Genomic DNA, 27,906 nt, shown 5'->3' with positions numbered 1-27,906 from the left:
GGAGACTACGTGTAGATTTGCTTGATTTCGGGGTCATTCATGCATGCAAATGACGGTTGAGAAACCCGATCCGCCCGTTCAGTTACAAATTTCAAGGAATATTTAATGCCAGTGTATTTAGTGAGCTAGGCGAGCATACTGAAAGTAAAATGATAATTTTTACCAGTGGACCGCTGGATGTTACTAAAACTGGTAACGGAAAACGAGGAACGCGGAACGGGGAACGCGGAACGGGGAACGCGGAACGGGGAACCGGGAACGGGAGTCTGGGAACCAGTGTACAGCGGTAACCCGCTTGAGAATTCAACATGGCGGACATACAAAAAGAAAAGGCAACAATTTGGAGAAATGTGAGAAGTGTTCCGGTTGTAAACGTGGATTTCTTCCAGCTGTGCCCCCAGATCATGTGCCCCGTACGTTCTTGTAGGAGAAGAGTTCGATTGGTACTGGGATAAACAAAGCATGAAATGGAGCTTGGGGTGAAAATCGAATCGGTATTATCACAAGCTACGTCCCCAATCGGTCAGGCCACGGTCGTTCTTAAATAGAATTTCAAGCCTTCTTCTCACTTTGTGCGCGAGCTGTCATATCAATATTTAAAAATAGCAACGCGCAATATAATATCGGGGACAAGTGACATAACACATGATCATCTTTGAACGTGGGTCGTCCGCTGTCTTCGCATTCGGCAGCTAGCATGGTGGCCTTTCGGTGATCGGCAAGTTAGCTGGCAAATCAGGTGAGCAGCAGATAAATAACCTGTGGCCTGGCCGCTTTGTTAGAGACAAAATATATGAAGAAACGAGCAAGGAATATTCCACAATAATGCTAATGTTGGTGAAAGATGACCACAGCAAAGCGACTGCGCGACTCTCGGTATGTTTTTAGATGACATGTTGTCACGTATCAGACGAAAAACTAGCCTGCGAACAGGCTCTCGGCGAGGACGGAAAGGGACGGCGAGCGCGAAACAGAAGAATTCGGAGAGCGAAGCGATCGGGGCGGGGACAGGGAAGCCTGCAGACTTTGTTTTTGATGTGCCTATGCGCCCTTGGAGATTAGCCTGTGACAATTCAGTCAATGAGGTAATTAGACCTGTCAAGAAGCTACATTTTCTGTACTTGCAAACAGTTCCGACTTCGTCGCCGGGCTTCGTAATATAGAGTGCAAGTAGGCAATATGTTCACGGAATATTTCAAACTTATCTTTGTCCCTCCAGAGCCAATACTTAGAGAGTTTAAAACATATTTTCCAACACCGAAATGAGCCTAAAGAAATTACAAGCGCATGATAGAGGTGTCAAACTCCGCGAAGCGACAAGCAGATAACAGCGGAAAGTCCGGAAACCATGCCTTTGACCTCTAAAAAAAGTTGCTATAGGACCTATAGCACTGCCAAACGGCTCCACTCCAGTAGCCTCTACTTAAAATTCCTCTTCATAACAGAGCATAAAGTATCTTTCAAAATCACTTGTGAAACGACGAGAGGTCGAGAGACCGAAACTTAAAAGAGAGCGGCAAACGCACTATTGTCACGAACCGTAGGAGTCATGTAATTTTACAAAGATCTGTCAAATATTCATCTCAAAGTTGTCAACAATTAGCGATTTAACCAATCATATCATGATACTAGGAGCTGGTATCATAGAACGGCGGCATCAATAGAATGTCTAAAGGCTCCCTCGCTTCGTTCGGGTTCACCAGGAGCCTGTTCACAGGCTAACGAAAAACAGTCTATATTGTGTCTGTGTTTTGTACCCAGTCTGCAGTCTGCATTTCGTACCTATTGTAGTCTGCATTTTGTACCCGGTCTGCAATCTTGCAGTCTGCAGTCTGCATTTTGTACAGACCGATTGGGGTAGCATGTGATAATACCGATTCGATTTTCTCCCCAGGTGCTATTTCATGCTTTGTTTATCCCAGTACCATATAAGACTCTGGGGCATAGCCGGTAGAAACTCACGTTTACAACCGTTAGACTTCCTCACATTTCCCCAAATTGTTCCCTTTTCTTTTCCTTTGTCCGCCATGGTGAGTTCTTAGGCGGATTCCCGCTGTACACTCGTCCCAGACTCCCGTTCCGGGTTCCCCGTTCCCCGTTCCCAGTTTTAGTAACATCCTTAGACCGCTGCAAGGTTTAAGACTTTTTTTTGTAAATTCGGTAAGGAGGCGGAGATTATTGATGTCCACCAAAACGTAGGTTTTGTCTAGGCGTTTTTGCGCTGAAGGTCGCGTGTGATTGATAACCGCTGTAATGAAGGCCTGAAATAAAATTGCTTCACGGATTTATTGCACGACATCGCCGCACAGTAAGAGCAATATTTGGCAGAGTGATTCCCTCATTGCGCGAAGTCGAATTCCATTTCTTTGGCGAGAAGACCAAAGCGATGAATAAATGAAGGTTTCATGCCGGTCTTTGATGTCTTCCTCATGGTATAGTGCACTGGGGCTATAGAATGCCTGCTTCTTATTTAGGCAAAAGGCCAACGAACATTTTTACTTGTAATTTTTAATCGTGAGTTTTTATATGTTTTCCAATGTACGTAGTTTTGCCTTTTTAACTTTTTACCTTTTTTTTAAATTTTTAAATTTTTAAATCTTACAGGACCCCTTTGATAACAGTACTTTATAGTACTGATGGATTAATCCTGTCTAAAGATTCGTTTATTATCATTATTATTATTATTATTATTATTATTATTATAAATTACCAACCTCGTTCCCAGGGTCCTCTCTCTTCCTCCCTCGAGAAAGTACCCTGGTTGCGGCTGGTCACGTGTCTACGTATGCCAACCAAAGCCGCACAGAGGGTGGGCCCTCAACTTAAATTTACACACTGTCTAGGGAGGTGAATGTTGCGCTGCTATACAGACGTTATTTATTTGAAAGTGAAGCAAGTTGTTTAGTGTCAGAGATCCTGCCTGACCAATGCTTCGTCGCTATGATCTGAACTTCTATGAGTATAAGATGCTAATTGAGAGGGAACTTTGCTTATTTTTCAGTGCTTTTTTAAAAACCGTCAACAACCTGCTTCGGATTAGTTTAATCAGTTTTTCACAGCAAAAGAATTAAGTAACCGTCAAATTATCGACGGGATGCATTCAGCTATATGAGAAGCTAGTTTCTTGGCCGAAAATTGAACTTACCGCTAAAACAGATGTCAAGTTCTTCACAGAATTTCTCACAGAAAGAGAACCGAATGACCGTCAAACTGTCGATTGGATGAATTCAATCAAATTCAAAGCTAGTCTCTTGGCCCAACACTGGACGTGTCAAACTCTACACGAAGGTATCAATGTCTCCGTTGTGATTTTGCCGATCGAAAAATATAAGCTGCTTAATCAAGTTGTTAGTATTTAGCACTCAGTCGTTGTTGATGTCAAGTTCTTCGTAATTTGTTTTCGCCGCAAGAGAATGGAATGACCGTCAAACTGTCGATGGAAGTAATTCAATGAAATTCAAAACTACCTTTGTAGGCGAACAAACGACGTATTTAATTCTAAACAAATGAGTAAATACCTACGTTGTGATTTTGCCGAATGAAAAATGAAATTAAATTTACCGAGCGGTTCATTTATTGTTGTGGTCGTCATTTCCAAGTTCTTGACTTTGTCAATTATTTTCACCACCACAAATTCCAAAGACCGTCCAGCTATCAATGGGAAAATTCAGCAAAATGCAGGGCTAACCTTTAAGCCGAACTTTGATGCATTGAACTCCAATATCGAATGTGTCAATGCCTTCGCTGTGAGTTCGGCCGAGGTTACAAATCCCACTCCCTACTGGGCTCAGTAGGTGAGCTCAGTGGAGACAAACTTTAACTGTCCTGCCCCTCCCTCCAATCATTTTTCTGGAATCTGCAAAGATCTAGCAGACACGTGACCAGCCGCAACCAGGGCACTTTCTCGAGGGAGGAAGAGAGAGGACCCTGGGAACGAGGTTGATAAATTACCACATTTGACTCGTGACGTCACCGGACAGATTATCACCCAGTGCTTTCAGTCGTCTCTCTCCCCGAGTGACTCAGCGAGCGGAGAAGGCGGCTGAAATTCAGGCTAAGCTTCTTTTAACAGTCCAAATAGCATTAATTAAAACATGTGAAGTCAAATGCTTGAGTCAAGAACCTCAGCTCATCATGCTTATTTTCATCGGGTTTGTGTTTGACTGAGTTTGGGGAGGGTGCAAGAATCAGCTCTGTGAGGAGAAATGATTATCACATTGCTTGTCGCTACATTTTATCAATTTATGGATGGAATACGGTTTAAAACTCAAGAACTTGACATTTACGTCCTGGCGCGCGTGATAGTATAAAAGTGAAAAAGTGAAGCCTTAGAGCCGACTGGCTCATAGCTGCCGGAGCTTATCCCGGTTTCTTATCCCGGTGATAGTGTAAGCTGTGTTTTTATTGGTTGGCGCGTGCTAAATAAAGTGGATATTGCTAGAATTTTTGAGGATTGTCAGGAAAATCGGCAGAACAGTGCCATTTCTTGCACCCTCTGTAGGTCTTTGCCGTTCTCGCGCAACTATCCCATCATGCGCTGCGCCTATGTCGCACAGATTGTGTTGACCACTGCATTTTCAATGGCATCGTATAAAATAGTTATGACTCGGTTTCTTTAAATTATTCAACGAGCGCGCGTTGGCTATGAGATGATAGATAGCCAAAGAGGCGCCAAGCGCCAAGTTGGCTATTTATCATATCACCATATCCAACAAGCGCGAGTGGAATAATTGTTTTATGAAAAAACGCCCCCAAAATATAGAAAACTTAACATAAAATAAATTTGAAAACGCCCAAGAAAGTTACGCGAACGCTTAGCACATTTGTAAAGCGTGGTGTAGTGGCTCATACAGGCGAACCTCCGGTTGCGACCACCTCTCCTCAGTGACCAGTTTTCCAAAATACCAAAAGTTTTCAAGTCAAATCATTATATTTGGAACCTCTTGTAAGCGGCCACCTCTTGTAAGCGATCGCGACCACTTTTAGAGCTAAAAGTTAGAAATTTTCTTTTGTTTTTAACCCTCGTAAGCGACCACTTCACAGATATTGGAGCGAAAATTGGATATATAGAGGATATTACACGGTGGCGAGAAGATATGAATTTTATGTTAGAGTGGCAAGAACAATATATTGTTCTTGCCACGAGAACATCAAATTCATAACTTCGAGCTAACGTGTAATGTTCTTTTTATTATATTGACACACCGATGACGGCGTTTTTGGCGATTTCCCGAAGATTTCCGAAGATTCGTAAAAACTTGTTCGAAGGTCACACGAACGTTGCCGAACATTTTCCGAAAATTTCCGAAGATTGCCGAAGACTTTCGAGGAAGACCCGAAGATGTTTCGATCATACACCAACGAATTTAAGTACAATTTAAGAGAGCAACTTGATATCAGTGAAATCATCGATATCTTCGCTAGTGAGGATATGGAAAATACGCCACTCTAGTCCCGGATGTGGTTTCGTATGAATTTTACGAGTGGTGTATTTTCCAATAAAACACTCGTGTCTATATAATAATGAGGAGTTATAACATTATTGCATTCCTGGGTAGTACAGCATTTTTCAGTTTTCTCAAAATTTACTTTTCGCGTGAATAAAACATTTAACAATTTAAAGAAAAAATGCACATACACTGTACTCTATCAGTCTTAAAAGGGACGACCTTAAATGTCATAAAATTACTTTACGAGGCCAAAGTTTGACCCAAAATGGTGTAAGCTCTGGTAAACGACCACTTCCCCTAAGCGACCACCTAGGCTTGACATTCTAGGTGGTCGCTTACGGGAGGTTTGACTGTATACCATCATTGCCAAACCAATGAAAACTCTTGAATTGTATTATCCAATGATCCAGTTTTTAATAAAATGGAATGTCCCACTTATCACTTGTATTTTCTTGGTATCCACACTTGCATTTTAGGTGTACGCCATCTCTGCCCATTGGAGGCGGCAGTTTGCACTCTTGTCCGGGAGCTTTCATTTGTGTATTGCTGTGGGCGTTTTTGCAAGAAAGCAAGCCGGTGGCCAGCAGTGTTTATTGGAACATAAGGAACCTAAAAAAACTTCCTTCATAAGCCCAATTTACCATAGTCACGGTAAAAATCATCAGTAGGGCTAAAAAAAGTTAAATACTGTTCTGCAAGTGGGAATCCGAAATATGCTAGCAGAGATTTGGTGTGAACAAAAGCCAGCACTTCCCAACTCTCTCGTGTGGTAACCTTTCCCATATCATGTTAAAGAGGGCTCCACTTTAACTGACTAAGCAAGGCCAGTTTCCCTTCTACTGTGCTTATACATACACACGAGTACATCACTCTGGAATCACTGTGTAGAGACAAGGAGGCGCGCGCCCGGGTGGGGGTTTGCGGTGTGACTGGCGATTTCTTCGCGTGGGTAGAGGTGGATGTTGTACTTGATTTCGCTCTGTGCAAAGATCCAAGTCTATTAGCTCGCATTTTGGCTGTAACTTTGCGCTTTCCCGGCTAACTCGCGCATAATAATAATAATAATAATAATAATAATAATAATAATAATAATAATAATAATAATAAACAATAAATAAGAAAAAAATGCTACATTTTATTCAGCAAATGTTGTCTTCTACAGATCAATGAACCCACTGTCTTCTATTGATCAATGAATCCGCCATTGACATAAATACATGCACCTAATAAATAAAAACACACGAGGACTACCGACTTAAAGTGAATGTCTTCCTACAACGACAGGGCGCGCACTTCAACCTTAGACATTCAAGAACTTTCTTAACAACTTTCAGGGTTAAAGCTGTTGCAATTGAAGGTATTCAAATCACAACAGTGTCAGAAGGTGAAGAGATGAAGCCTAATGGGAAAGAAACTTCTTTTGCAAAGATAACAAAACTCTCCGTGCCAACCCGTGCCAGGTCAACATTGTTGCTAGGCAACGCATTTCTTCAGCGTGCCCCCTTCGTTATTTAATTGGATGATAGAAAATGAACCCGTGAAGGTACTGTGCTGCTGAGATGAGCTACGAGTTCTTGACACTGTCAGACACTTTTGAAGTGTTGGTTGGAAACTTTTTCAGTTGAGACTTGTCGCCGGCACTCACTAAACGTCCCTAACGCCTTTTTGTCCTTTACACTTTTTGTCCACTCCGTTAAACTCTCGCTACGTTTATCACAATACCTATTTACAGCGTACAAAAATACTTTTGTAATATTAGTTTAATGTAAAAAGAACACTCGTCGTCAACGACAATTTATAACTTAGTGGTTATAGTACGCATGCTGTGATTGGCTGGCAAGACGTAATGACTTCGCGTCACATGTACAGTTATCGTCTTAATTTTATGTTAGACATACTATTATATAAATACTTTCTGTTAAGAAAACCGGACGCAAATACTTGAAACAAAAATTATCAAGTTCTGAGAAACGAACTTGCGTTTTCATAAGAGTATGTGACTGCACGTGCGTGTTCTTAAACTTACAGTGAAAACGACAATAAATAATACAAAAGGTTGCATGTTAACTAAACGAGTAACAACTGGCTATGAAATAAATGCTGCTACATGACTATAAATAACAAAAAAATTGAAATTCATGCGGAGCAATGAAGTGAAGGTATGAACAAGCTAAGGAGAACTGGCGCCTAGAGTTCGCTATGTCGCGACATCGAATCAGTAAGGCTCCTTCTTCTCCTTCTGTTGTTTGGGAAAGTTATCACAAATCGATTCTTGTCCAAAGAGCTCTGTAAAAAAAGGTAATGATTAATATTAGCGAGGGTCAGCTACACAAAAACAAAACAAACACGACAGCAAAAAAACAAAAAGTTACAAATGTAATTATGGAGAGAGATCCCACTTGCACTAGTGCGCAATGAATTTATTGTATCTACTTTGATTTGAAGCCGATTCCCGCTTTTTTGCTCGGTTCTCGTTATTGCTCAGCTTTCAAATACATATCGACTAACTACATTACCACGGCCTGTTCTAGCTGGTCTCAGCTATATTGGATAAAAAGATAGCAATCCGATCAAATGATTCCAGGTTCAAAGACAATCTTTTCTCCGTGGGATCAAATTTCCTTTACATAGCCAACAGCAAGAAGGACTAGGGTACAGTAATTTCCAGTACTCTCGTACACAACTAAACTACTCTATCATCCTACTGAAGCATAATCAAGCGACGCAGGTTGCATACCGACACAAGGCTTGGTCCGCCCACCAAGTTGCCATGGTAATCATTGCCCGCTTGATCGAGGATGACTGAACCAGTAGAGTCATCCATATTGAAATGTGCTCTGACCACGCCCTTGTGGATGGGTCTCAACAAGCCTGCTGTCTTCATGTAGTCGACGATCTCCGAGTCTTCCACGAACACTCCCCATAGAGTTAACTGTTAGAAATATAAAATAAGGCTGACTACTATTAAATATATTTAACTAAAGGCGGTTCAGAAACGGTTACTTTATGAAAGAACTAAAAAGGAAACAAAGAAAATCATTTCTTGCTCTGATTTGACCAAAAACAAGAAGAAAAACAGGACATGTCGCTGAGTATTTGCGAAGACATTCGTAATAGGAACAGTGATAGCAATCCAGAATTCTTATTAAGTGTTATTGGATGCATACGATTGCTCAGGGGGAGGTTTATGAATACTACTGGATGGTCACCGACAGGTGCTTCCGAGTACTTACGAGAGTGCTAGCGACTGCTTACGAGTCGTCTTACGAGCCGTCCAAGCTCGGATGGGTGCTCACGAGTACTTACGGACGTTTGTGAAAACTTACGACAGCTCGCGAGTACAGTAGTCAGGGGTACTCACGAATGCTTAAGAGTGTTTACGAGTTCGGACGAGAGTCCTTAACCCTTATCATCCGCAAGGTTTGGCTTTCTCCCGCTTTAAAAGCAGCTTAACTATTGCTGATAATCCTTTCTGTCAACGTAATGGTACGCTTCTTATTGCCGCTGAGAAAATCTAGCACGATAGTTTAGCTATTGCTATCACACAAAAAATTCACCACAAACAAACAACGTACGTCGTCCACGGCCCCGTTCATATAATTATCATTGTCGCGTCCCACATAAAGAAGGTCACTTGAAGCCTGAAAAACAGAAATCAGAAACTTTCCTTAGCAAAGTTCAGTTTCCCTGGAAAGTGGGCCGGAGAACTGAGAAATCACGCTAAGCTCATAAACTCGAGTTAGATTTGTGTGTTGGTTTTTCCATGATGGAATTGTTTGTTTCTCAGCAGGCGGAACAGTCTTCAAAACCAACAAAAGCTAACAAACAACTGTAACAAACTTTAATGCTTGTCTAGTGTTGGTACAAACAACTGAGACAGAACAGTCACAATTCTTTAACTTATGCTTTGTTAAAACGTAACGCTTTCACGCTTTCAAAGTAAACCAAAACAACACGGGGTGACATACCCAAGAGTGTGGCAAAACGTTGCTCTGTGATCCGACGGATGACCCGTTGACAAAAAGTTCCAGTTCGTAAGCTGAAAGTGGTAAATGGGACAATCTATTAAGCGATATTTCGCTCTATTAGAATCAAAAAGAGTTTATTCTTACTTCGTGAGTCAGTTCGTCTTTCTCTCAGCCGGCCCGTCAGTCCGTCCGTCCGACCTTCCTTATTCCTCTCCTCCCTCCCTACGTTACGGTGTAGTCTGTTTGTCAATCCCCTCCTCCTTCACTCGTCCATCCGGCCGTTCCCCAGTTTGTCTGTCTGTCTGTCTGTCCGTCCAACCTACCTTATTCCTCTCCTCCCTTTCTTCCTTCTTCCCTCCCTCCTTTACTCGTCTGTCAGTCGGTGTTTCAGTGAATCACTCAGTTAGTTACTCTGTCTGTCTGCCTATCTGTCCAACCTTCCTTGTTCTTCTCCTCCATCAGTCAGTCAGTCAGTCAGTCAGTCAGTCAGTCAGTCAGTCAGTCAGTTCGTCCGTCCGTCCGTCCGTCCGTCCGTCCGTCCGTCCGTCCGTCCGTCCGTTCGTTGGTCGGTCGGTCGGTCGGTCAGTCAGTCACTGTGTCCGATCTTAATCCTCTCCTCAATCCTTCCGTGCATTTCTCTGAAGTCTGTTTGTCAACCCTCTGTCTTTCAATTCAGCATTATTCTTACTTTGAGCGTCATATCTGTAGACCAAGTGATGCCATTCTTCAGGTTCAATAACTTCAGACCCTTCAGCAACAGACGATCCAAGGTTACCATGGATTTTCCTTGAAAGCAAACAAAGTTAATATTACAACATGTTTAGAGTGCATCTTTAGTTAAAAGTTTATAGCTTGACAAGCTCTCCCAAATTTCTATGCAATGTTGTAAAATGGCCCACCATTATGGAGTGTGATTCACGTTAAACAGCCTGCAACAAATCTTGCGGTCTGCGAAATCTCTTAAGAAGTTCGCAAGTCTTTTCAAGTTAAATAGAAACTTGGATAAAACAAGTTCCGCTTGGAACGATGAGAAGTGGTTATCTGGAATCCATCAAACCAAGTTTTGTAAATTTACTATGATAAAACAACATTGAAATTCAATTCAATAAAACAGTTTTTTTCAGACGTTCAACTTCACACAGCGGTGATTAGATTTGTAATATTATTTCCAGACAACTCGGCCAAGGAAACTTTCTTAAATCCGAGGTTATTGAACAGTCAGCACCGCACATGCAGTGCCAAATTGACGGAGCCAAGCGAATTTGTAATGTTACAACCGACAATCAGCCCATAAATCCATTATCATACTCTACCTGTTTTTCAAGTACAAACACAAAGTAGCATCAAGACTGCACACAATAGGCATGACAGTATTGGGATAATCCGCTGCCATCCAAACCCATGTACTGATTGTAAAACTACAACAAAAATTCAACACTGTTGGTAACAACTACATTTGTTTCAAATGCCGCACTAAGATGTGGTATAAACAGAAAACATGCTAATAATAATAATAATAATAATAATAATAATAATAATAATAACAATAACAATAACAATAACAATAACAATAAAAATAACAATAACAATAATAATATTTATATAGCGCCAAATCCATTAATTAACAATTAATAACAGTTGACAGGTTCAATAAAAACTCCCATATAACAAGATATACCGGGCGAGGTGAGGGAAATGGGGGTGGGGGTGGGGGGTTGAGGGTTACACCTCAGCTGGGTAAGATGAAAAACTGCGTGTAACTGTTCTTCCTGGGAAACAACGAAAAGTTAAGACACTGTTGAACCATAAATTCGTTTCAAGGGTGTATCGAAAATTAAAATTTGTCAAGAAGACCTACACGTTTGATAAATTGGTGGCACTTAGGTTATTTAGCAATTCAGTTAAGTATAAAGAGAATATGCCGAATGTCCTTAAATAAATAACCGGAAACTTGTTAAAAAACCCTCAAATTGGTTTGAGGCAGACCAGTTGGCTATTCACAAGATGTAGGGGAATTGAATTAACCAAAATCAACTACAACTTGGTAAACGACACATAATGAATGGGAACACAAAATATCTCAACGACAGGAAAGGTGAAGGCTCCTCTCCTGCAGTACCTGTCTGTTAGTCCAAGATTGTAAATAGAGGGCAGTGACACGTGATCATCAACACCGTCAAACTGCAAGGCTTGATTCACTCTAATGTAAACAGAAAAACACAGAATACATTGAGAGATCGTCACTTTATCCTCACTGGGTGCTGTTAAGTAGCATCTTTCAGTTTGGAGAACAACATAACAGTTGAACCAATTTAAATATCTCTGAATGCTGGAAGTAATATTTCAAACACGAAAGACCAAGTTTCATCACATTTCCAAACACCAAGAAGAGATTTAAAAATGAGACGCGTAACGGAGTATTTTGGTCAAACACTGTCTTGAGTGTTTGACATCTCTTCTCAATCGAAGCTGTAAATAAGAAAAAACGAAGAAACATCCTAAACAACTATGCTAATTAATTAAGATCAGATATCCAAACAGCGTCACGGTCATGATTGCCTTTGTTTTACCTTGATGAATTATTTCAAAATGAGTGTGACAAGTGGAGGTACAGTAAAGTATAGTACACTATCGCCCATCGAAAGCTTTTGAACATTCCAGATCTCTCCTTAAAATTCTTAGGCGTTTTCCTGCCCACTGTTAGTATTCCAACTGACCTGTCAACGCCTCTAGCCTCGAGTCTTGACCAGATAACATCCTGCTGTCCGAACACCAACATGCCGAGCCGACCTCCAGTGAGTGTGGTATCATACACGTCACCTGACTCAGTTAACACTGTCTCACCTTGTTTGACTTGCACTCTACAATAACAAATGACACGAACTGGCTTGATGAGATTGAAAATCTCTCTTTTTTCTCCAGCTATTTGTTCAAGTACAAACGCTTAAGTGGTACCACAAACCGGTTAATTGCACTTCTCCTGTCACTCGGTGTTCCAGTGACATTTCAAATGAAAAATTCAAGTTTTAAGTTTTCATGAAGTACCATCGAGGAAATGGAATTTGTGGTATCACGTTACAAAAGGCAAACGAGCTCTATTTCTTTTGACACAGCAGCTATACAAAGAACAAATCACCTTTAGAGGTTCCAATTTAAATATCGTTATTACTTTGTCATGTATCCCAACATTTCGCCGCGAATGATTACCAATTACGCCACGGTTAGAGCGATAATTTCCTATCTATGACCATCAAATGACATCAATGCTTTATACAGAAGCCGCGAAGCTTTACTAGGATGTTAATCGTTAGTTACATGGATAGTTTAGCCATAAAGTGGATATTTCCAAACTTTTTCATTTATAAGGAGTTCATAACAGTGGAGTAACGCCTTATAGCAACAGAGACAATGTCATGAACCGCGCATGTGCGACCTGTCGGTCGAAAGTTGAATTAAAAATTCGGACTTATTTTTGCAAGTTTGATCCCACAAAATTCCGGTCCCACTTAAAAGTAATGGTATTGGTGGGGTTCCACTGTCTAACGACCAGTGATTGTGGTTGTTATTTCATACCTGATAAGTCCTATGGAAGGTCTGTGAGTGACATGAAATGCGTAAGAAGTCTGATAGTTCCATCCCTCCATATTGGGGTCCTGCCATAAGAGCTTAACCTGGAAAAAATACAAATGTTTACATCAGCAAGGTTCGCAAATGTTTGTATTTCTCTTTAGGTATATAAACGAATTACTTACCTGGTTGGTGGTGTCCCCAGAGTGCCACAGTGCTTGGGCTAGCGTGGACCCAGGTCCCGTGTTGGAATCGACAAGCTGTATAAAGAAACACAAAGCGAATAAAACCGCTAAACAGTGCAATGTAGGAGGAAAAACTAGGGTTATTCCCGGTGTACTTTGGAGTTCGTTCCCTACTTTCTAGCCTCTGAATAAATGGTTCAAAACGGCAGACAACAGACAATTTTGGGGATCAGAAAAAAAAATTGATTGACCAGTACTTTCACGTAATATGTACTGACTTTGAGTCTGTCGATAGCACTTAAGTGGGTGACCATTCAAAATGAGGGGTATCGCGCAGTATTTTCGTTTAGTGTTATTTTCTACCATATAATGTTTAAAATTTTTACTTACGTGTGCTTAAAAGTAGACGAGTAAATCAACAGACATTGACGAACAAATGAGAATGACTGGACGTCTAACCAAGGCAGGGAAAATAATTAGTTTATCTAGAAACTGTGGCGTTGCGTTGTGGAGCAAGTGAAAGACTTCGACGTTTTGACCGTTAGCCCTTTGCGAGAGCTCTGATGAAGGACTTACGCTTGAACAGTCAGCTCTACAAGCTCCCTATGGTGTTTGACTTCAAATTTATAAGCAGCTAAGTAGCTGACTACATTGTTGCCATGCAACGAACACACCTTCAGCTGAACGCCTTTAATTCCTGCCCTATCATTCAATTCCTGGAAGTTGCTGTTTTCTCTTCTCCACATCACCACATAAAACTTGCGGTTTGATTGATAGCCAAACACCACGCCAACGTAGTCTGAGGCGTCTCTGCCCTGAATATAAAGTACTCCAGTGTAGTCCACAGGACCGTATCTGGGTGTTCCTGGCGTACCCAAGATAATAAGGACATTTGTTTAAAGGTGATGTTACACCAGCCATTATTAAACGCTGATTTTTCATCCATGTTACACGAGACAAGTTTTAGCGTAACATTGTTGCGGCAACAGTCGGCAACGGTATGTTACACGAGACGATTTTTAACCCAACATTGTTACGTTGAAAATCGATGTCGTGCAACATCGTGCTCAGGGCAACTTTTAACGTAACATTTCGTTGCGGCAATATGCTGCAGGTTTTTGAAAGTGATTAAAAGACCCTCAACATTATAGACCAAAATTACAGTGCTGCGATAAAAATCGTCTCGTGTAACATGCCGTGGCCGACCGTTGCGGCAACAAAGTTGCGTTAAAAGCTCTCTCGCGTAACATGGGTTAACAATCGGCGTAAAAAAAAACCGGCGATAAAAATTTGCTCGTGTTAAGTCACCTTAATGACCAAGAGGGTTTAGTGTTACGGAAGTATCTTAACAAGAGTTGCCACACCAATTAGTTTTTACGAGTTGTGTGATATACAATCAAAAACAAAATCCATGAGAAAATGCTAAGACTACGATGATTTCCCTCCTCTATTTTCCCATTTGTCCACTCGGACGGACACGCAGAAAAATTCACTTTGAAATAAGTACTCGTAAAAATACAAACCGATCAGCATAGACGGGTGCCTGGATGTAGTGCTGGTTACTTCTTCGACATCAATACCCTGAGGAGGAAAAAAAAAAACGCTGTTCACGATACCAGGTCGCGATTATTATTGCTTTCTGAAACGTGGTACTGTAAAGAAAAGGCTTCGCGAGGAGTGATATTAAGTGGCTCGGATTCCCAATTGAGAGGTCCGACTTCGAGCCGAGCCGGGTCATTGTGTTTACTTTAGCAAGACACTTTACTACCACAGTTCCACACTCTGAGATTATTATTCCTCTCTCGATGTTTTAGAACTGTCCATTATTAAGCATTGTCGGTTATATCACCATATGATAACTCAAGGTATCTGAGGCTTGAAGGAAGTTAACAATATCACAAAAGCCCTCACTGTCTTCATTAAAGCACATCAGTCGAATGTAATTATGGCGCGACCGTGCAAGACATACCTTTTCAGCAACTCTCCAGTCAGGCAGCTGATCGCCTTGTCCGGGATACAAATCAACTGTGAAGTAGTCTAAAAAGCTTGTTTTACTCATATGCTTGACATATGGACAATGATCGTCATTATCCTTCACACCATCGCCATCAAAGTCATCAACACAAGCATCACCAACAGCTTGTGCTACAGGGAGATTTAAACACAACTGTTAATCATGTCTTTATTAGCTTTTTCATGCAATGATTGAATGCAGAGGTCTCCGCTATCTCTTTCCGGGTTTCATGGCAAATAGTGAAGTTTGTAGCGATTTCCGGGAGCCATTTCGTGTCTGGTTTGGTGTCAGATTCGCAAGGCTTTTGAACTGGGTCTCGACTCATGCCACACACTGTTTTTAACGAACAGCGAGAGGAAGTGTAGCTTTTAGTCGATGTCTATTGAGTAAACCCTGAATCAAAAGCAATTGTGATTTGGTCGTCATGGCCTTTGCCGTCCCTGCTGCCAAGTTGTGGCCTCGGGTTGTGATCGGTTTATAATGACACGACCTGCTACACAAGCAATTTTTCTAAAAAAAAAAACACTCCCAGCTTCGAACTTAGAATCTTACAATCTTGGAGTGTACTCTGAATGGGGAAAATTAAAAAGATAAAAATTAAAAAAGAAAAAGATAAGAACCTTTAGCGTCGTAAGCTAAGTTGACGTGTTCTTGACCAGGGTTGCTGACCAACCGGCAATTATCATCAAGATTAGAAATGCCGTCACCGTCTTGATCGCCGTCGCAAGCATCTCCTACAAAAAGATAACAGAAACGTATTTAACTCAAAGCTGGAAAGAATGTAGCCTCTTTGGGCTCGTCACGCAATCTTCCTCGTTCCTCGTACAACTGCAGCTAAATTAGGCGATTTCCATGATGGCGTCATTTGGCTACAACTACCATGGTCAGAATCATAAATTTTTCTGTTTCTTTTGCCAAGTCAGTAGGGCAATTGCCATCTAACCTCCACTGGGGTTTCAAAATTTAAATATCAAAGAAAAATCGCAAGGAATTGTGGTAGTTGTAGTCAAATGAAGACAACGTGCAAATCTGTTATTCTTCCCGGACAAAGTTCATAGTACTCATTTACAGGAAAGCGATGTAAAAGCAACCAATCGAGCGAATGAACTCTAATCTAGTAAAAAGGTATACAACTGTAAGATTAATTCCTGTAATAAACGGGTATACAGGAAAACTGTTACAGAAAGGGTTTTAGTGGTCGCAATTTTTGCATCAAACGTTGACGGGCGCAAAGTTAGCCATTCACATGGTTTGCTTTCTGAATAACAATGACAATGACAATGACAATGACAATAAAATCTATTTATCGAGGGTAACACAGAACAGTAATCACTGAAAAATCAGTGGCCCTCATTTCTTGCTCTCGTGACAAAACTTTTTTTTTTAACTGTTAAAATTTCATACCTATGTTATCGTCATCAATATCTGCTTGTTCACCATTTGGGAGATCAATACAGTTGTCAAAGCTATCCGGTACACCATCGCCATCCCTATGAATAACATAAGACCACAAAATATTAAATGCATGTAAGACCCAGCTAATCTCCGTAGGTGCAACCAGCGGACCCAAATAGTGCACGGCTCGCTCATCGTTAAGTTAAAGGGACACAGTCAGCTGGAGCACATGCGCATTAGATGCCATTTCATAGCTAATTTGCATATCACAGAGACGCGATCTATACTGTTTTTAACCAAATATGATAAAAATAGTATCATAGAATGAGCAAAAGCACACAAAAACAGGCTATTTAGTAAACGATTGAAAATCAAGCAAAACGCTGTGAAGATTGAAGCGGATTTCTAGATGTACTTTAATTTCAGGTTGAGGTGAACTTTTTTCAAACAACTCACTTGTCTTTCCCTGCTCCGGAACAAACATCGCCATATCCACTTTGATAGGTATCGCTCTGCAGGAAAGATGAAACAGTTTTCAAAATTCACTTCACCAGTGAATAAATAGAAAGAAATGTGAGGCTTGAAGCTAAGCTAAGCTAAGATAAGCTAAGATAACTTTATTTATACACGGTTTTTCCATCAGTCAACAAAGTTACTGGACTATCTACCTATCTGCCTAACTGAAATAAAAATCGAAAGAAAAAAAAAACTGCTTTTCATGGAGGCCGTGTCAAAAGATTTACTTAAAATTACGATATTACTTTAAACTGTGGCGACTAATTTAGATTTGAAATCGGTCAGTGAAGATGCTTGTCTTAGGTCTATAGGTAAGTTGCTCCACAACTGAGCTCCGCTGCTAACTTGTTGCAGGTTCCTAGATCGCGGAAAAAAAACAAGCAAAAGGCAAAATCTGGCAGCCAAGGAAACAAAACAAAGAAAATAAGAAACAAGCCAACAAACAAACGAACAGACATGACCAAAACATAGCAACGTCTGTTTTCCCATGAGCTGCATATAGGTATTTTAAGATTTATTAAACGATAAAAGAATCATAATGATATTTTAAATTTGAAATCCCACAGTTACGACATTTAGCAATTTGTCATAGTAACATTTGTATTGTGTTGTTTAGATCATTAATTTAGTCTTATCGTACTAGCCGCTTACCTGATTGGCGTTAGAATCCGCAGGGCAGTTGTCACAAACATCCCCTACACCGTCACTATCAGAATCAGTTTGGTTAGCATTGCTTACTGTTGGACAATTATCGCTAGCAAAAACACCTACAAGGGAAAAGTAGACATTCAGGTTTGTTTACAACAGTTGCTTTAGGACAAAGGAAAACGACCGTTTTGCGTCAATAATAATCAAGTCCTCATGGTGCGTTGCAAGAATCTCGAAACAAGTCAAATTGTACGTTTCTGATTTCGCGCATGGCATTTACCATCGTTGTCAGGATCACCAGATTCGCATTCATCCCCAATACCGTCTCCATCACTATCCAGTTGATCAGAATTTGGCGCATTGACGCAATTGTCACATGCATCACCCACTCCATCTCCATCCGAGTCGGACTGATTCAGATTCTTCACGAACTGACAGTTGTCCTGAAGACAAAGAGACGAATTAAAAACTGCTCGAGCGATTAAATTAAAGCAATAGATGGGTCTGGCTAACATGTTTATATTCTTGTTGCTACCCAATTTAGAGCACGTCATGATTCATTTGCGAGGCTACAACTGTGCAATTTGCCACACGCAACTGATTGCATGGGAGTATGTGCAAACAGAACAACTGTAACCTCCCAAATGAATCATCGCATGATCAGAATTGAGTGGAATTCACTTATTTTAGCAACACGTTTTTCCCAAAATAACACAAAACACATACAGACACTCTTCATAAGATACAAATAGACAGCAAAAAAATACTAATTGCAGTTAAAAGTGTTCATAACGTTGTCAGGGATAACAAAAACAAGAAACATGCTTCTGCGTGCGGTGCTGGATTGTTTGTCACAAGGAACCAAACAAAAGAATTCACAGTTAGGCTCCATTTCCGCCTCTCTCTCGAGTACGGTCTTTTTTCAGCTCGATAAAGGAGAACCGCGGGCTCCTTTCGCGAACAGCAGCTGGTTGTCGAGCCTCATAGATAATTGGTAACAGACAGTCCTAAATTGGCTGCACTGGAACCTTCTGAAAATAAGCCCTGCGCTTTTTAGTTTTCTTCTTTCAGGGAAGAAAAGGGGAGGGAGACAGCAGTAAAGATATTCATAACTCGGCTCAAAAAGTTGCAAACTGCCATTTTCTGTACGAACCTATCCACCCGACAACAAACAGAAATCACGGAATTCAGTCTCAACGCTTATTTTCCAGTTTCCGTGAAATGAAGCAACTTTAGAAATACCTCCCTGGATGGGATGCTTGACCATCGTGGGGTTTCTGTTCTCTCTCTCTTCCCTCCCCCTGCATTAAATTCCCCGGTGCCCATTTATACTCCTGCGTGGAGCGAACCACTGAGAATAAAGTGTCTTACCCAGAAACACAACTCAAAGATTTCGGTTCAAACCTGTACCTTCAATCCGGAGACCAGCGCACTAGGTATTTGACTTACACGCCTCCTACATGTAGCGTGATAATACGGATTTAATAAAATGGAAATCGAGATAGATAGATAACACTCACTAATTTATCGACTCTCAAGTCATTATCGTCATCCTCATCACATGCGTCTCCGTCTGTGTCACCATCATTATCCTCCTGACCCGTGTTAGGCACACTTGGACAGTTATCCTGCAAGGTACATACCACAAATTATCTCATGGCAGAGCAGAGCAAGCACTTATGTCTCGCTGAACGTTCTGTTGCAATTCGTTCAATTCAATCAACTGTCCAATAAATTTCCCAATTGGGCAGCACGTAATTTCGCCATGGTCCGATATTGAATGATACACGATAACATTTATGAGGTGTACTTTGGGAAAACCGATCAGATACACTGCGATGCTATATTTTCGTATCTAAGGCCTGTGGCCGTTTCGCTCCGGTCACTATATTGTTGTCGCCCCTATAATTTTACTCACAGAAAACTTAATACGTTGATTAGACACAGGAATCATTGTATAGTGTAAAAGATGTTCCTCACCTTGTAGCAGTTTGGCAAAGTGCAACTCAACCCAAAAGAAGGAATTCCATCGAGATCAGGATCAATCTCACATTCTTCTCCATCACCGCCATACCCGTCTTTACACTGACAAGAGAAAGATTGATGCGTGAAATAATGGTAAATGTGAAACTCGGTTGAATGACGAGATGTCGAACTCTCCAAGAGCTCTCCGTAGTTCAAGCTCCGTCCACACTGCGCTGGAAAAACTTGAAAACGCAGCTTTGTTTCTGCGTTTAGGCTTACGTACCGTCTACACTAATCCGTCACGAAAACGGAGCTTTTCGAAAACGCTCTTCAAACCGGACGAATCTGAAAACGTCAGCTTTGCGTTTTAGTGTGGACTTTTATTCTTTTATTAATTTTAGGGAAACGCCATAGGGTCGACCTCTAGTTTTACTTTTCTTTTTCTTGCATTTTATTTTCATCATCTTGAATAACACACGTTGTCATCTTGTCATCTTGTCATGGACAGAAAACATTTTGAGAACAGAGCTTTTCGAAAACGATGACGTCACTTTAATCATGTGATTTCCTTGACCGAATTTTCCTCAAACACAAATCCGAAATGACCGTTGATTGTTGCGTTTTCAAATTTCTCTCGCGTACTGTGGACGGAAAAATGTGATGCGTTTTTTTCAGAGTGAAAACTCCGTAGTGTTGACGGGGACTTAGTGGTTAGACCGTTCGCACGGCATGCGGGAGGACATAGGTTCAAATCCTATCTTTTTCCCATTCTGACATGCTTTTGAGAAACATCTCACTCTAAGATAAAGACTATCTTCGTTACTTGATCGTATAGAGCTGACTTGCAGAAGAACAGGGGATATTTCAACTCCAATATCTATGTTTATGAAAGTTTAAGCGACATACACAACAGAACAGAGAGTCTCAAGCTATTATACCTTTCAATGCCGAACAATGCATAGCAAACGGCAAGAGAAACAACATTTGTTTCTTGCAGGCATGTTAAAAAAAAACAAAAACGAGGGCACAAAAATTGTCCTTAGTAGAAGAAACAAGAAATACCATGAAGTGAGTGTCTTTTTATGTTATTACAAGGTAAGTAGCAAAGGACAAGTAAAAGTAAACCATTAACGCTGTCATACCCTGCATTTGAACCGTCCCGCGCCAGTTTGGGTACACTCTGCATTCTCGTGGCAAGTATGGGAACCATTGGTGCATAGGTCACCAGGATGACAGCCTGTGTAGCCATCACCAATGAATCCGGGATGACACGGGCCACATAAGAAACTTCCCTGTAAATAAAAAAAGAAGAACAAATAAACAGGTAAATAATAGAAAAAAGATTAACAAATAAACTGGCTTTGGTTAAGCTTCTTCAGACTTCATTCGGCCGGTGACGTGATAGCTTTTCTCCGTTCATCTATTGTAATGCTTCGCCCGTAACTTTGGGAGCTAATTAATTAGAAGTTGCTAATCAAAACAAACTAGCTTGTATTTTGTGCTAACTTCTGATGTCTTTATCGAGCACTTAACAGTTGCTGATCAAATCGATAAAATATTCATTTGCCTAAGACTGGGACGTGTTTGGCAGTAATTTAAGACAGAGTTGGCAGCAAAAGTGACGTTACATCGATACAATATATCCCCACTGGGAGAACTCACTTCTAAACGCCTCACCCACAAAAAACCAATCACCTTTGTGGGTAGGGCGGCGGGACGCCATGCGCATGGGAATAAAATATTGTTTGAATTCTAGCGAAAGAGTAGGAGCTTGTGTGTGAAAAAATGGCCCCATTGACAACAGAAAAAGAAGGTTGTGTATTCTCTTCGAAGTACATCTTCATCGATCATATTACACAGTTAAACAATAACAGGTGTATATTGACTCACGTTTGTGTTGATACACTGTGAATTTGGATCACAGCTGCTAATGCCTTCCTTACACTCGTCGATCTCCTCACAGACTTGTTTGGAGTTCTGAGCATCTTCCAGACCAACCCCTGACGGAGCATTACCCCTGAAGCCGTCAGGGCATGCAGCACACTGATAACCAGGGACACGGTTCTCACACTTGTCGCTTTCATAGCAGGGATTGGCACGGAAACACTGTAATATTGTAAAATACAACGGTGAGAAGGTTGAATCGCTTACGATATCGATTGTACGATGAAAAGTTCACTTGAGAGGAAATGAGGAGACTTTTTTTAAAGGCTAATCACTGGACAGACCAATAACAGGGGTAGAGATGTCTTTATACTTGATTTCATTTCACAGAACCCACCCATCTGCTCACCTAATGGAAAACACAGACCACACTCTCCCTTAACAACAAGCCTCACGTTTGCATATTGATGAATCAGCACTGCAAAGGTCCATGTAAGGTCTTATTTTCAGCTACTTTCATTTTAACCAATCGCTGCTGTATTGATCCATAGGGTACTAAGTCATTACTGACATCACTGTGGAACTTTCTGGCTCGGATCTCAGACCCTTGTCTCGGTCAGCTCTCCAAAAACACTAGACGAGATTAGGCAAGTTTATCTAACCTGATCACTCTTCTCTGCTTACCTCGTCGATGTCATCACAGGTTCTTCCATCCCCTTCATAACCGTTTGGACAAGGTCCACATGTTGACAGACCAACTCCAACATTCAGACAACTCACACCGGGAAAGCAAGTGCCATTTGATAAGCATGGACCTTAAGGCGGAAAAGTCACATAAGATTGTATTAAAAAAGTACACAGAGCGTCTGAAGAAAACATGCGTTGGACTAGCATCCAAGCAAGGGTAGTAGGAACACAACCCACTCCTCAGAATATTTTTAAACTCTGCAAAAAGTTACATCTTATCATTCTTATCACATTTGGATAGTACAAAATAGGGGTCACCGAGCTCTTTTTCGAGTTATAAGCGCTTAAAGCTAAAATTAAGGGAGTTTAGAGCAGGTGATATTGTTGCTATGGTAACCAATTGTGCCACAGAATTGACAGCAACATGTTCACCAATGATTGGGCAGTTTTTTGATGCCATGGTTTTGGCATCAGCCGATACAGAGTGGTTCTAACGACCCATCAAAGTCTACGTCTTGTTAAGTGCTGGAAGCTGTTTCGAGCCACCTTAAGCAAAAATACTCACAATCCTCCAGTGTAAAGCACGTCTGACATAATGAACAGTTCGGGAAGGTCTCATGCTTTGCCCACTCGTTAGCAGGACATGGCCGGCAGCTGGTTTTCATATAAGTACTGGAATAGCCATCAGGGCAACACTCGCACGTTTGTGCACGGATCTCATTGTTAAAGCTTCCGGGAGGACACAACTTGCAAGGAAACCCTGTGAGCAGGAGGACAAGAATGAATTGGAGTGAAATGGAAAAGCAAACAAAGTGAATCATATTGTAAATATTAAACGCATTCTCAGGTAATGGAGTAATGTTAAGTAATGGAGATTGGTAAAAATTACAGAGTATATATGTGTGTGGAAAGCAACGAAAACGAGAAAGAACTTGCCAGAAAAAGAAAACTGGTCTAAGAAAATGAAGGTGCTTCTCTCAAAGTATCAATGAGGGAAGTTTATAGTACATCCTTATAAGAACATTTTTAGTAGAACATCTTTATACTCTTAAAACAAAATTCAAAAAGGTCATTTTGCAAACGCTTTTCCTGATCAAATGTGAGGAAGCTTATGTGACCTAGTACGTTTCAACATGGATCCTGCCTCCTACACGTATCCGTCCGTTTCTTTTCTTTCTCACACAATCTTTCCAAGACTGTGCTGTGCAGGGAAAAAAATGTCTCTACGATGGAATTTACGCAAGCTTTAATCTACCTTTTCCATTGCTGTATCGTCCTGGTGTACAATCTTGCTTCATCCCTTCCCAGCATACCGTGCCAGGCTCGCAGTCAAAACAATTCTCTGGACAAAACTAACGAGAGATTGTGAAAAAATAAGGCGTTAACTTCGAAACCACAGATTGCACGAGCCACAGTTATAACACTAAAATGCTATTTCTTTTTCTCCTTCTCTAAACCACACACGCTTCTTAGCACCTCTCAGAAGACTACAAAGACTCGCCGTCTGCTTTGATATTCCGAGAGGATAAACCTAACAAAACAAGATAGAATGCATTTCATTTGTAAACTAAGAACGTATCCTACTTACCGTTTCATTACACTTGACATGAGTACTTTCTGGACAACGACGCGTGGTGCCGTTCACACAAAGCTGTAGACAAGCAAACGAAATACCGTATCAGAATTTTCAGTTGTCATCATGTAAAGTGAGCACCATCTATCAGAGCCCTTTTCGAGAGATTAAACGTTACCCAAACCCAAATTGCCAGGCTTTTCACTGACCAAAATACAATTGACACGGACTATGGCAAAACTGATCAAATGAATGGTAGCAAATTTGCATTATTCAATCTATTTGGAAAAAGCAATTTTTGTTAACCGAAATGACGGCCATAATCATCATCAAAATTTCATATCTAAACCTTCAGCAACCGTAAAATTGAATTCCCCGGCTTTTCCCTGACACAAAGATCAGAATTACAGAGACTAGATAATAAAGTAGAAGACAAAAATTCGCGACAGCGGCAACTCCACCTACACCTACACCTATTGTTATTCAAATTCAGGCGCCATTTATGCAAAGTGTCTATGAACGCTAGTGTAAGTTTTAAACCTATATGGCATCGTATCTCTCAACAAGACGCGTCTTACTCCGCCCACTCCTTCAAAGGACAAACTCATTTCAATTACAGTAAAAACCCACGAGTAAGAAGCTACATTTTTGAAGTTTGACAAAATAGGTTCTTGTACTCTGGGTTAGTTATTGGCATTTTAAGCTAAGTAGGTTCTTAATTTGGCTCTTAACTTCTGTGAAGGGGATATAGTTGTTGAATACCAGAAAAATAAACAAACTTGGGTTTGGTCCTTAAATACACATTATTTATTCATAACTGTGCATGTATTATGTATCTTAAACAACTACGTTCTTACAGGCAGTTTTTTTTACTGTATTCACTCACCCATCCCTCCTTACAAGGCGAGCAGCTTGCAGCAGATCCAAAAGAAAACTCAGTTGGGGAGTTGACTCCACATCGCTCTTCAGTGCCATCGCCAACACAGAAGTACCCGGTCCTACAGCCACGACACCTCGGTTTGGTGACCGAGTCTAAAGCTGAAAACAAGAATCAAAGGCTCTTTAAGCCAACTCGTGACACCTGAACGTACATCGTGTAATACCTATGACAAGGGTGACCTAATTCCTATTGAGCCATCATGGCAAAAATCTTTATGTACGCACGGCCGTACTCAATAAAATGACGTGTGCAGTTTCATTTCAGCTGCAAAATTTACGTCGAGTTTAGTGCAAGTTCCTTTTGTTTAAGTTTCGGCAAAGTGAAGATTATTCTGAACAATCCAAACCCTATATTTCGAGCCTTTGACTTTTGCTAGGCTAAGATGTTTACTTCAAGTTGAGTATTTTGACTTTGTTTGTCTACAATCTCATTGAGTATTCTTGACTTTGTTTCTACATTTTCATTATAACTAATTCGAAGAAGCGAATTTTTCATTGACAATTTTTGAAACCAGGTAAAGCGTTTTCGTTCAACCGTTACTCAACTGATTGTGGCGAATCAAGATCCTAATGAACTTTGTTTTCCTTCACCGTACATTGTGGCTTTGTAGTCAATCACGAATAAAACATGTTATAGTGCCAAAGCTGTTGTCGCCATGTTATAAAAGAATTGGTTTCTGCTTTTAGCTGTGCGTATATCGAGTTATGGATGCACTTGGAAAGTTTCTAGATCACTCAAGAAGCTAGAGTTGCTCTCGGCTATCGCCTCGAGCAACTCTTACGCTCCTTTCGTGCTCTCCAAACTTCCCCCGTGCATCCATAACTCGATATACGCACGCTAAGCATGAACCAATTCTTTAATAATCATTACGCTTGTTTAGGTGAAACACTTGAGTTGTTTTTATTGTAACTACTGATTAAGTAATGGGTTCTAACAAAGAACTGAGTGTAAATAAATAACTATAATCAACTTAATCTCTATCAAATGAGACAAAATCCCATTTATCTTACGTCTCCCCTAGCGAGTCGAGGGCCATTCTGATGTCGATGTTTCTGTCCTTAGGACTTCACCCTGCGAGCAAAGTCGCTTTGATCTTTTCTAAATAAATCGGGAAAGAGGAAAGCATGTCCCGACTATCGAAGCGACTCTTCTCGCGGGTGTTTGGACTCGACCTATCACAAAAATCCTCGTTCATTCATTGTGGAGGCGTAGTAGCCTCATGGTTAGTGCGCTCGCCTCCGGATCGAGCGGTCCGGGCTCGAGCCCTGGCCAAAGACCTGGCCAAAGACATTGTGTTGTGTTCTTAGGCAAGACAATGCCTCTCTCCAATCCACTCAGGTGTATAAATAAGTACCGGCGAATTTAATGCTGGCGGTGAATTTAATGGACTAGCATCCCATCCAGGGGGGAGTAGGAATAATTCTAGTCGCTTCATGATACAGAAACCACAGATAAGCGCCGGCCTAATGGGCCACTTGGCTCCTACGCAGATTTCATTCATTCATTGCACTAATAAAACTATTGTCAGCCATTTTAAATGCATTGCTGTTGCTTGGCACCTGCTTTTATTTTTCTTTGTTTACATATTCTTGCTTTAGTTAACAATTCAGGTTTTTTTTCGTCACCATTTCCCGTGAGACAAAAACACCAGTATAGGAAGACAGTCAAAATTTCTGTGCCGCTTCAGTTGTGGAAAATCAAAAGAATTGACTAACTTTACCCCAAAACGAAAACTACAACAATAGAAAACCCAGTTTCGTTTTGTAGCTTTTTAATTGACGTATTCAAATGACAAACAACTTAAAGCAAATTAGAAAACGGATGTCTTTCGTAAAATGAGGACTTGTTAGCTGTTGTGAGAGGACATAAAGCAACCACCTTACGATTTCCCTTCCCGAATACGCAGCTACATATGAATTCAATGCTTTTAAGCTGCACAGTGTTCGCCATTGTTAAAAAATTTCAGTGAGAAACATGTTGCATTCGGCTTCATGTCTGATCGTATAGATTACATCGCTTCGAGTCTAGGACTGGTGAATACGAAAACTAAAAAAGAACATGCTTTTACGTAAACATAAATGACAGCTCAAAACAAGTGATCTTTTAACACAAAAACGGAAAATACGAAAGGGAAAATACTGAAAAGAGCGTCTGAATATCAAGTTTTAAAGTTCTAAGTGTGAAACCGAAAAATCGACTTTTTTTTCTCTTTTTCATCCCTTAGGTAGATATGAAATATGATATAATTTAAATTTTGCTCGATTTTTGCTGACGTTTGCTCTTTACATCCACTGAAAACAACAGGGTTTTTTTAGCCTGACTAAGTCATAAGGACTAGCTCTTACGGTCTCAAGGTCTTATGCTAACTCGTATGAGCTAATTAACCATTTCTTCTATCCAAAATAGCCAATTTCCAAATGGACAGATCCCAGACAACTGAGGCTGTGACAGCAATATGACAACAAGTGAAAGCTTAATTAAATGACAAGGAACTTTATTGATCACGTACTGCTTTTAGAGCAAATAGTTATTGAGAAATGGTTAATTGATATTATGATAAAACATTTTACCATCCGAGATGTTCAGCCAGAAAAGCCGTCTGTTTTCTTGTAACGCTTTTCTTCTAAGTTGTTTATCAGGTTCGAAAATCGACTTCAGTTTTAATTGATACATCTTAAATGTAATTTACACTTTCGGAAAGCGAACTTACCAAGATCATTTCGAAAATGCAATAGAGATTTTGATTCCCAGCTTTCGTTGTTATGCAAATTGAATTGAAATTCAACGCATTCCTTCCAACTTTCATTTTTGTGGAAAATGAGAAATGCAACTACTCAAAAATCGTTTTCTGCTTCAGGGAAAAGCGAACTTAGGGACGCTGATTTCATACATCAGAAAAGGAAAGCTAGAATCGTGACAACACCTTTTTAACTTGGATTTTTATGGAAAGCGCAAAATAAAATTATCGATTTTTACACTTTAACGTCGTTAATATATCTCAGGTTAAGTATTATTTATTTCTTATCACATATCTCCGTTTCCAGGCAAAAGTGAGGCGAGCAACGAAAACCGAGTCATTAATTTACACAGGAATGTCAAAAGGTCACTTGTTTT

At 40.6% G+C, this 27,906-nt stretch overlaps 1 protein-coding gene across 1 annotated transcript in view; it reads right to left on the bottom strand.

Moving 5' to 3' along the window:
* Nucleotides 1–6,565: 6,565 nt before the first annotated feature.
* Nucleotides 6,566–27,906, bottom strand: part of LOC110059337 (uncharacterized) — a 70,127-nt gene continuing 48,786 nt past the window's right edge. The window contains exons 51-77 of the mRNA XM_089278607.1: nt 24,739–24,890; nt 23,868–23,930; nt 23,535–23,631; nt 22,845–23,039; nt 22,277–22,407; nt 21,599–21,814; nt 20,851–21,000; nt 19,724–19,828; nt 19,264–19,371; nt 18,024–18,186; nt 17,747–17,862; nt 17,036–17,091; nt 16,589–16,674; nt 15,805–15,918; nt 15,140–15,315; nt 14,694–14,751; nt 13,845–14,035; nt 13,171–13,245; nt 12,992–13,089; nt 12,136–12,279; nt 11,538–11,618; nt 10,732–10,836; nt 10,107–10,204; nt 9,419–9,489; nt 9,026–9,091; nt 8,188–8,382; nt 6,566–7,736 (exon numbers count right to left, since the gene is read on the bottom strand). Coding sequence (XP_089134733.1) covers nt 7,638–7,736; nt 8,188–8,382; nt 9,026–9,091; nt 9,419–9,489; nt 10,107–10,204; nt 10,732–10,836; nt 11,538–11,618; nt 12,136–12,279; nt 12,992–13,089; nt 13,171–13,245; nt 13,845–14,035; nt 14,694–14,751; nt 15,140–15,315; nt 15,805–15,918; nt 16,589–16,674; nt 17,036–17,091; nt 17,747–17,862; nt 18,024–18,186; nt 19,264–19,371; nt 19,724–19,828; nt 20,851–21,000; nt 21,599–21,814; nt 22,277–22,407; nt 22,845–23,039; nt 23,535–23,631; nt 23,868–23,930; nt 24,739–24,890 — 3,209 coding nt within the window. The 3' untranslated portion in view covers nt 6,566–7,637. The remainder of the gene's footprint in view (nt 7,737–8,187; nt 8,383–9,025; nt 9,092–9,418; nt 9,490–10,106; nt 10,205–10,731; nt 10,837–11,537; nt 11,619–12,135; nt 12,280–12,991; nt 13,090–13,170; nt 13,246–13,844; nt 14,036–14,693; nt 14,752–15,139; nt 15,316–15,804; nt 15,919–16,588; nt 16,675–17,035; nt 17,092–17,746; nt 17,863–18,023; nt 18,187–19,263; nt 19,372–19,723; nt 19,829–20,850; nt 21,001–21,598; nt 21,815–22,276; nt 22,408–22,844; nt 23,040–23,534; nt 23,632–23,867; nt 23,931–24,738; nt 24,891–27,906) is intronic.

The sequence above is a fragment of the Orbicella faveolata genome, unplaced genomic scaffold (assembly GCF_042242905.1).
Source record: "Orbicella faveolata isolate gen_17 unplaced genomic scaffold, um_ofav_v1 contig_46, whole genome shotgun sequence".
NCBI classification, from domain to species: Eukaryota; Metazoa; Cnidaria; class Anthozoa; order Scleractinia; family Merulinidae; genus Orbicella; species Orbicella faveolata.
The sequence above is the reverse complement of the archived record's forward strand: the minus strand, read 5'-3'. Positions and strand labels throughout refer to the sequence as shown.